The sequence below is a fragment of the Myripristis murdjan genome, chromosome 4 (assembly GCF_902150065.1).
Source record: "Myripristis murdjan chromosome 4, fMyrMur1.1, whole genome shotgun sequence".
In the NCBI taxonomy this organism is placed as follows: Eukaryota; Metazoa; Chordata; class Actinopteri; order Holocentriformes; family Holocentridae; genus Myripristis; species Myripristis murdjan.
This window is the reverse complement of record NC_043983.1, coordinates 28,657,509-28,667,557: the sequence shown is the minus strand read 5'-3', so window position 1 is coordinate 28,667,557 and position 10,049 is coordinate 28,657,509. Positions and strand designations below refer to the sequence as shown.

At 40.0% G+C, this 10,049-nt stretch overlaps 1 protein-coding gene across 1 annotated transcript; it reads left to right on the top strand.

Annotated features, from left to right (window-relative positions):
• The first annotated feature begins 5,403 nt into the window (after window positions 1–5,403).
• On the top strand, window positions 5,404–9,684 carry LOC115358036 (regulator of G-protein signaling 21). The gene is made up of 5 exons (XM_030049815.1): window positions 5,404–5,558; window positions 6,176–6,271; window positions 6,363–6,421; window positions 6,578–6,744; window positions 8,613–9,684. Exons 1-5 carry the CDS (start codon window positions 5,482–5,484, stop codon window positions 8,796–8,798), a joined length of 585 nt encoding a protein of 194 aa, XP_029905675.1. The 5' UTR covers window positions 5,404–5,481; the 3' UTR covers window positions 8,799–9,684.
• The last annotated feature ends 365 nt before the right edge of the window (window positions 9,685–10,049 follow it).

Genomic DNA, 10,049 nt, shown 5'->3' with positions numbered 1-10,049 from the left:
AGGGAGAGGTCTTCGCTCTGCTGACAGCATGCTCTTGTTAAAGGTGGAGTCGGTGATTCTGGAGAAAAACTGCTGATATTTGAACTCAGCAGCCGGATTTGCCGTCACTCTCGCTCGAGCTGCCTCCTTCCCACTGCCCCGTCACCCCTGCCGCTCCCCTCCCCCCTGTCATGAGCATAACCGCGAACGCCCCCTGTTGCTGATTGGCTGGAATAGTGTTGTGTGACCCGGTCCAAGCCACTGTGGACTGTGCCAGGACTGTATACGAACACCAGATTTTTTTTTTTTTTTCAGCACACATGCAGAACGGACAGCTAACAGGCTGTTTGGGAAAATTCGCTGAATTCATTGATTTCAGTGATTAACAATCTATCTCCTGAATCGCTGACCTCACCTTTAAGTTTCTCAATATTATTATGGATTTCCCATGGGTTTTTTTAGGCATCTGTCCTCACTGATATAGGCTAATAAAAATAGCATTCATTCTGTAAGAAAGTGAAAATATTAAACAAAATTAGACTAATTAGGCCTAAATGCATGTACATGTTGTTTTTTGAAAGTCTGCTCAGAGAAATTCTGGCCCTCGGACAAACGTAGTCGATGACCTCTGCTATATAACAAGTATATTGTGCTTTACATAACAGCGCCTTTTGTACTCTGTCATGGGACTAATAAAATAGATTAAAATTAGACACAGCTGATTCTGTTGCAGCCAATAAGTCCTACTGTTATTATTTGATTTGATTTTGAGTTGAAACCATACATCATTTCAAAGAACCAGAAAAAAAGCCGTGTCCAGTCTGCACTGTGGCAAGAAACAGAGTCTCTGCTCTTACGTGATACGAACAATGAAATCAGTAGGTATAGTCATCAACAATTTTCCATTACCAGGCCTACCAACATGCCACAGGAAATAGATTGACTGTGCGTTAAGAAGTGATGACTCAGCCGTTCATCCTTGTTCAGATCTGATTCAACGACCCACTCATCTGTCAGTTTAGTTAACAGATTTTTATAGGCTCTCTGAATGCCAAAGCGACTTAAGAGGATTTGTGGCACGTCTCCCCACCTGAATTGTTCCAGTGTTAGTATTACTGGAGGATCCCACCTCTCTTGCTGCACATCTAATGGCAATAATGGTTAGTGGAGACAAGTCAAGAAGCCCTCTACACACACGGCGGTCTATAGAAGGCCATTATTTTCCATTTTGTGTTGCAGGTTTTGCAGCTTCTTGGCGGTTAATCATCAGTGTATCAGTGTAATCTGCATTATATGCTGTAAAGAAACTGCTCAAACACTGAAAGTCTTTATAATTTCCTTGTTTTCTCATTGTCTATCTGTATTCATATGATATTCCTTCATAAGCCCTTTAGAGGTTTATCTTTCAAACCCACCTGCAGAGTGTGTTTGATTGTGCCAATTAATTAAACATCTAAAAAAATAGCACCAGATCTCCCTCGTTAAAAGAATGAAATCTGTTTATTCTTGCAGTCAAAAAGCATGAAGCCACATAAACCCTGCTTACGCTTAAAATAGAAATATACCAGCTCCGTTCTGCAACTGCATCCTGTTTGGAAACAGTGACAATTGTGTTCATGCACATATCACATCCATTTCACATCAGTCATGCTTGTGATATGTGACAGTGACATAGCACATCGATGGCATCCGTGAAATGCATGGTGAACACAGGCCCGACTCAAGACCGCAGTGATGTAAGAATGAAGCTGTCACTTGGATAAACACAGCTGGCATGATTGCTCCCAGTTAACAAGCGTTCCCATGAGGCTGATTAGGTCCATGTTTGCACAGAGCGCAGTTTGCCATTAAACATCATAAAAAGTCAGATTCATGGTCCTGCGCCATGCAGTGGTTTGAATTATTGTCAGGAGACACTCGCTAAACAAAAGTATCCAGTATATAAAGTATCATGACAAAAATTATCCTAGTTGTCTAGAAGGAAAAAAAAAGAAAAAAAAAAAACATAGCAGGAGTGCTTCTGGAGTCCACAAATCATCGAGAGGCAAGGCTAGGTCACTTAATTTCTAAGGCACAAGGAGAGAGGACTACAGCTGAAGACAGGAGAGAGGGAACACTTTGTCCTCACAAAAAAGTGTAGCACAAAAAAAGTGGTGCATGCTTAAAGGAATATGCCGCTGTTTTCGTTAAAATACCCTTTTATGGACTTACCCAGACTGACACAAGATGTTTGATACCATTTTCACCTCTGTACGTCCAGTGGTTCAGTTCCTACAGTTAGCATTTTGTGTTAGCTTAGCATAAAGACTTGAAGTCTATGGGAGTCATTAGCCTTCCTCTGTCAAAGTGAAAAGTAAACCTTACAGCATCTCCAAAGTTGTCGTATTTACAGTGTATGGCGTGTATTTGAAATACATGTCAGCTTCAGAGTTTCTGTAAGGTTTACTTTTTCACTTTGATGGAGCTAGGCTAATGACTCCCACAGACTTCAAGTCTTTATGCTAAGCTAACACAGAATGCTACCCATAGGAACTGAACCACTGGACGCACAGAGGTTAAAATGGTATCAAACATCTTGTCTAAGTCTAAGTAAATCGCAAAAAGGGCATGTTGCCCGAGACATTGGTGTTTCCCTTTAAAAATACACCAACATGTATTAGTTGGCGTTCCAAGGCTGGTGAATATTACTATTTTAACAGTTTGGGCAGCTTCAGTTAGTGTAGCCTCAAGGTCTGCGTTTATCTTTGGTCATTAAGTCACTGTTCACACATAGTCTGCCATTCACAAATACATAAAAATTGCTTTGGCCGATAAAGATACCCATTTTTCTTTGTAAGAAACCACAAACTCTTGTCTAAATTCTTTGTATGATTTGTAAATTTAACTTTCTTTGAATTCCCAGTTTCATCAGCCAAGCCAAAAATTCATTCAGATTTTTTTTTAGTATATATTTGCAACATATTTTAGGAAACAGGAAGAGGGTGGGCAAAAAAAAAAAAAAAAAAAAAAAAAAAAAAATTACCCCAAAATGTATTTTAAACTTTTACTCTTACTGTATCACCAAACTCACTCTGAACATACAAAGTGATGTTGCAAAGCAAATTTGTGATTTTATTTTAACTGTACAAAACCACTACAATACAAATAAACCAACACAACCCATACAGTTAAACTGCAGCAGCCTGAAGTTGCATTCAAGTGTAAAGTCAGTGTGAAAAATTCATGACGCTGCAGAACCTCCACGACCAGAGGAAATCAGCTTCATTTTCAATGACCTCATGCATTTTGTCACATTTACCTGGAATGAGTTTGATGACACACTAACAGTAAAAGTTTGGGTTTTCAGCACATTTTGAGGTTTATGTTGATGTAATCACGGGGCCATTTCATCAGATGCATTCTTGGTGAGTTACCATAAAATTCCCAGCTCACCAAAATGAAACCCACAGAGAACCCGATAGTACGACGGTGACACTGTCCTTTGACATAAACAATGAGTTCATAGACATGTGATGTGTTGCATTGTGAGCTTCCAGTTAATGCAAATCACCACATGATGTCCGTTTTGCATTCTGTCATGTGGATACTTTCTTATCTCCCTGATCAGAGTGGTGCACAACTTTGCATGCCAACCCCCCGTCGCTGTCACACATCCATCTGCTGCAGTCGTAGTATTTTGGTGCGGAAAGTTTCTAGCATGCCTCTCTAGTTGATATTTTCAGCGTTCTCCCCAACCACAAACATACCTGTTATTATACACAGTGGTGGCAGCCCTGAGGGAATCCTCAAAAGCACCACACACACACACACACTCTCTCTCTCACACACACACACACACACTCACACACACTGGCTTTGCTTTTCATAAAATTTCCACTCCTATTTCAGCCTGTCTGATCAGGCTCAGGACTTGAAGGAACCAGAGGGGTTACGCACGCTGACTTACAGACACACTTAGAGAGTGTAAGTGTGTATGAGTGTGTGCTGCATGTGTGTATGAGCGTCACACATCTATGATATGGCATATAGCAGTCGGAGACGTTCTCAGGGTGACTTGTGGGAAGAGAATATTGTCTTTGTTACTTGTTTGGTTTCGGTAGGCAGGTAGAAACTTCCCATTAGACTTCCTCTCTCTCACTTAACGTGGGCAAACACACACACACACACACTGCTCACATCTGTCTCTGCGCATGGTTCAGTTTAGTGTGTGTCTGTTTTTATCTAGCCTAAAAAGACTTAAGTGTTATGTTCCTCAGTTTTGTTTGCTGAGTTTTGCTCAGTTGTTTTTGCACCACAGAAAAAGTAGCTGAATATACAAACTAACAAAGAAATGTTATAAAGTGGGATGTGTTTGTGTGTGTGTGTATGTGTGTGCATGTGCGTGTGTGCATTTGTTTGCTTTGCATTCTAAAGTTTTCAAAAAAGGGTTCAAACAAAACCAAGAGCTGGTTCATATCAATCTTTTTCATGTCCATAATAACTCGACAATTCAAGTCCAAATGAGAGAACTCCCTCCTGATATAGGATTTCTGTGTGATCATTTCTCATTTATTTGACCCTCTCATTGGACACATTCTTCATTTTTTGTTTTTTTTGTTCCTAAAATCAGGTTCCATCCCCAGCTAGAAGGGCTTAGATGCACCAAATCGTTCTTATTTGAGTAACAGTGGACGCAGTGTAAAGTAGGAGAATGTCATAGGACATTTTCTTAGTGCTGCACGTCAGTTCGACTCTGTATAAGCAGAGTGATTTGATAGCCGCTCCTCCTGACTCCCACCCCTCCCCCCCTCCGCGGCTGCTGTCTCCACCCGGTGCCTCGCAGCTCTCAAACTGGTGGGGCGGCTGGAGCGGAACTGAAACTGGGTGTATCGTCACGCTCTCAAAAACTATGGCACTTTGTCAAAAATAGCAGGTAACTGAAGGTGCTGGTTGACAATCTTATGCATTTTTACACAAGGAGTGCTCCACTGAGAGGCACTTGATGCATTGCTGGTAGTAAATCACAGAAAAATCCCGCAGAAATCCCAAAAATAAATCACAATCACAATAATAAAGAAAACAGAGGGGCATTTTAACACAGAAAATGTACAGATAATGACAGTATACAGAATTTGAAAGGGCAAAAGTAAGGATGATAAATACTATTCAGGCACAACTCAATACGCCTACAACCTACATTACACAGACACTTTACAAATGAATATTTTCTCCCGCCCTATACCACCTATAGCCAGTGGAGAAAGTCAAATACAGTGCAGGAATTTTACAGTTGTGAGTCAGTGACAACAGCAACTGAGTCAAAAGTGCAGCAGTTTGTGTGCTTATCCCCTTGGTATTTGGATACCTGTACCAGCAGGCCCTCAGCGTCACAGAATCACACCTTGCCTGCCAGGTTAAATGCATTCACAAGAGGGGTTTGTAATATTTACAGACACCGTAACACAGATACTGTGTTGTTAACTCACCGGAGGACGTCGCTAGTAATGTGGATGTGATGTGGAAATGCCTAAACTTTTGTTTTCAAAGATTGGGATCTATGAATTTAAGGATCTAATGCAAAATGTGAAGCCTCGCAGAAGGTGAGCCCAGTATGAAGGATATCTAATTGGCCTTTACAATGATCTGTGTAGTTTTTAAAAAGGTGGAGAGCTTTGTGTTTGTAATTCTAGGTTTATTACTGAGGTTGTAGTTTCCAGAGGTCTTGTACTGGACTACATTATAGTGAGAGGTGTTTCTAATTTTTTATCCTCCCTATTTATATACATGAGGGGGGACAGAATAGTGGAAACACCTCTCAATAAAATGCAGTCCAGTACAACAGCAGCACTAACTATGAGCTCAATGCCAAACATAGAACTGAATGAACACCTCTATTGCTGTGACAAGAAGAAAACCTGAGCATTATAGGCAGCAGGAAAGGAAACTTTATGGCACAACAGTTGTATTGGATTGTATTAGATTGTACAGGTGGACCTAAGAAAGTGGCCACTGAGAGTAAGTTTGGCTAATTTCATCTGTTGATAGCCTTCAAATCATGTTTGCAAATCTTCAGTCATACAGTGTAACTCGTATATTGTAGTAGCCACTCCTCAACCTCAATATTAGGTGGTAGCTGTGATTCTATATGTTCTATTGTTTTTCTCTATAGCTATAAATTACATGGTGGTTTTCAGTTCCAACATCATTTATTTTGCAGGATTGACATTGTTCTAAGCCGAAGAAGGCAAAAGAAAGACATCCAGTGTATTATACATAGGAAAAATGATGACTCCAGTAGTCCAACAAAGCTCAGGTAAGTAGGAATGAAAAGACATCTGAATCTTCCAGCATTCAAGTTTTTTAATGTGTGAATTGACTGTAAAATCTTTTTGCTGTCATTACAGCTCTCAAGATGACCACAAACTCAAACAACCCACCCTGAAGAAGCTGTTAAAGGATAAAAGTAAGAGCCACTGCTCGCTTTAACATGGAGAATATTCATAGGAAATAAGATATTCACTATTTTCATTGTTCATTTCACTCTGAAATGTAAGTGTGAGCTCACTGTTTTTTTGAATCTCAGCTGTTATGTGGTTTTCTTTCAACTCTTCCCTCACAGAGTGTTTGGCAGCATTTCGTACCTTTTTGCAATCTGAGTTCAGTGAAGAAAACATTGACTTTTGGTTGGCTTGTGAAGACTTCAGGAAAAACACCTCACCGGATGATGTTGGCTGGAAAGCAGTGGAGATCTACCAGAGGTTCCTCCATCCTACAGCCTGCAGAGAGGTCAGTCAGGGGGTCAAACCGGGGTTCATGCATTCTGGTAGCAAAATGGAAGAATTTAAAGAGTTGCCAGCTCAAAAAAATGTTCTAGCTCTGTCCAGAAAACATTTGATAGATGGAGACTTGGAGGAGGCATCATATAAGGCATGGTCAAACTTCAAACTAAACTAAACTAAAAACCCATAAGTCCACTTGTTCTTTTTCAGCAATTTCAGAAGGTGAACATGAACTGAACTGCTTGTGGACAAAATTATGTATTACGTTTCCACTGCAAATTGGATTATGTGGCAATATTACAGTGGATACGCCGTTTTGACCTTTTTGTCATGTGGAAATGTTAGCTAAATTATTAAGACAAGTAAATTATCATTGGTCAAGGTTAGGCAACAAAAGCAATTTGGTCAAGGTTAGTGCTTAGTCATGGTTAAATGGGATTTTTTAAAAAAAATCCCCAATAAACTAAAAGTTAAAGTTTTTAAGTGTGAAATACTGATGTTTTGTGATTTAAAACATCATGTAGTATCATAAGCTCTGGAAAACCAGCGCCGTGCTCTTGCTCTTCCTATTCCTCCAACCTGTTTTCTCTGCATGTGCGAAGCTCAGTCGTGTCATTTAGCTCCACCCATCTCTACAGTCTTTAGCTCTAATCCATTGTTTATAAAAAGCTCAGAAGTTATGCCTGATGTGGGCTGACGGGGATTATGTTTGAAACACTTGGTTGTTGTGACTAACAGCACTCCATGACCTCTAGAGATGCAAAAATCTAAATATATGTATATATACATTTATCACACGTAGTCATTTTAACTTCATGTGAAACTTTTGGCATGAGTTTGGGAATTTAAACCAACCCACCACCTGTTCTTAGTTTTCCCTCCTCCAATGCTTTCATGGCTGGAAAATATATTCCTCTCACATTTTGAGCATAGGGCACCTATTTGCATTTTAAGACTTCGTACTCCAAATTTCAACAGACCAGGTGTCATATTCTAATTTATTTACTTACCGACACACATGCAACTTCCATAACCAGCAGATCCAACCCTCCTAGATGAGATAGAGCCAATACAAACATCCTAGATATTGTATGATGTAAATATATTGTGCAGTTTAGCCAAACTTTAACACCACACCTACAGTGCAGCTCATTTCTTTGCTCTGAACCACAGCTGAAAAATCCACTTTGTTGCATTTTGGTTCGTTTGTGTGCATGCTGCCTAATTACAAGTGGACCAGAGCTTGAAAAAGAGGAAGTCACACAGACTCACAAATGGTTTGTTTATTGGACAGTTTTAATAACCTGTCGCCCCGCCGGTGTAGACATTTTGGCAGCAATGGGAGGTCAGCAGTAATCTAATTCCAGTTCTTGTAATTTTATCTGGACACAATGGATTTGCCGGCCCTCTTTGGTGTAACTTCCCTGGTGGCCGTTTAGAAAAAAAGAGGAATAACCACGTAATTTGACGGTTAAGTCCAAATCACTGTCTCAGCGTCTGACTGAGTCACTGATAACGTGTTTATCCCACTTTTTTTTGTTGAGTCTCCTTTAAGAACAGATGAAGAAATAACCGCAGCTGAATATGAGCATCTGCCCAGACTTGTTATGATAGACTGTTAGATGTCAACTTTCATCTCCTTCCACCCATAATCCCCTGTGTTTTGGAGTTATTTTGGGATTACTTTCTCATACCGCATCACGGCTCCATCCGAATTTGAAGGGCCTTGTTCTCACTTCACCAAGCAAAGGCAACGACAGAAGCGAACACCTGGAAGTTTGAGCGAACTGCCTCAGACTTGTTTGGTGTGAACGTGTCCTCATCCGTGCAGCATATACAGTAAGTTTTTTTTTTTTTATGTGTTTCTCTCCCTAGATTAATGTTGATCATCACATCAGAGAGAAGATCAAGAACTCCCTGGAGGAGCCCAGTCTCTCACACTTCGACGAGGCCCAGAGACACGTGTACCAGCTGATGGAAAGAGACTCTTGTCCCAGGTTTCTCCGCTCAGACACCTACCTCAGTCTGAGGAGCAAAACCAGAACCCTGTGGTACATCTAATCAAAAAAAAAACAAAAAAACTACTAGCTACTGGTCATTACAAAACTTGTATCAACCTAAGTGAACATTTATTTTGTCTTCTCCCTATTTTGTTCAAATTAAATGTTGTCTAGCAGGTGAACACCACAATCAGAGGACATGGTTCCCCCACTCTTTTTATTTGATGTTTAGTATTATTTATATTTTCTAAAGATTTGGAATTAAAGTAAGAGGAGTTCCTTCATCCGTAGCAAAGGAAAAGTCCAAGTCCAAGTCAGCCATGAGAGTTATTTTTTTCTAGTGCTTTTTTTTTTTTTTTTTTTTTTTTTTTTTGCCTTCATCAGGAATTGTTGGCCTATTTTGGATTTCTTATTTTTAAGCAAACAGAAGTTATTGTTGGTTTCTTTTTGGATTTTTTTTCCCCCAAGCACTGTAAGCCATCCTCCCGAATCATATGACTTTTCCTCAGAGCACAGACATCTTTCACTTGCTCTATCTGAAACCATGTTTTCAATATCTGTCCATTTTTTTTGAGCTGGTGATAAGACATATTAATTAAATGATACGGCAGAGAGTAATATGGAGCAGCGTTGAAGAGGCACTACAGGAATTTTGAAGAAGTGTGAAGTAATGTGAGCGAGAAAAGAAACTGACATGAGGAAATGCATGTAGGGATAAAAGAAAGCTGGCAGCATGTCGCAGCGATGCAGGAGACTGTGCAGGGTTTTGTACTGTTTATAATGTAAAGGGAGTGTACAGCTGACATTAATGGATGGACTGAGGGACAGCAAAGGTACAGTGCAGGCACATGCTGACTGATTATTGAATAATAATATAATAAAATAGCTGCTGGTATGCAGAATGAAAGGACTTTAAATTTCATTAAATGTTCCTGTTTATGTGGAAACAAAAGGTTTCATTCTTCAGGTCTTTACAATAAATTCATATTGAAGCGCACGCTCAAGACTCGTCACTTTGTCAGGTTGTGATTTCCAAACTTTGCCACTCTCCAGCTTAAGATTATTTTCCATAAAAAAAAAAAGAGTCTGGTCAACCCAAGATGAGCAGATTTATATTTCCATACAGTAAATCAAGTTTATATTTAACCTTTTTGGTGCCACTGACTAATTGGAGGCGAGGGATGGACATGAGTCAAAGATAAGCAGTTTCCACAGTTTGACCAGTGCAGTGCTTCTATTTTGGTCACATGTCTTCACTAATTAGGTGCAGAGATGAGTCCCAAGGCTAGCAAGAGGGTTACCTAAGTGGAAA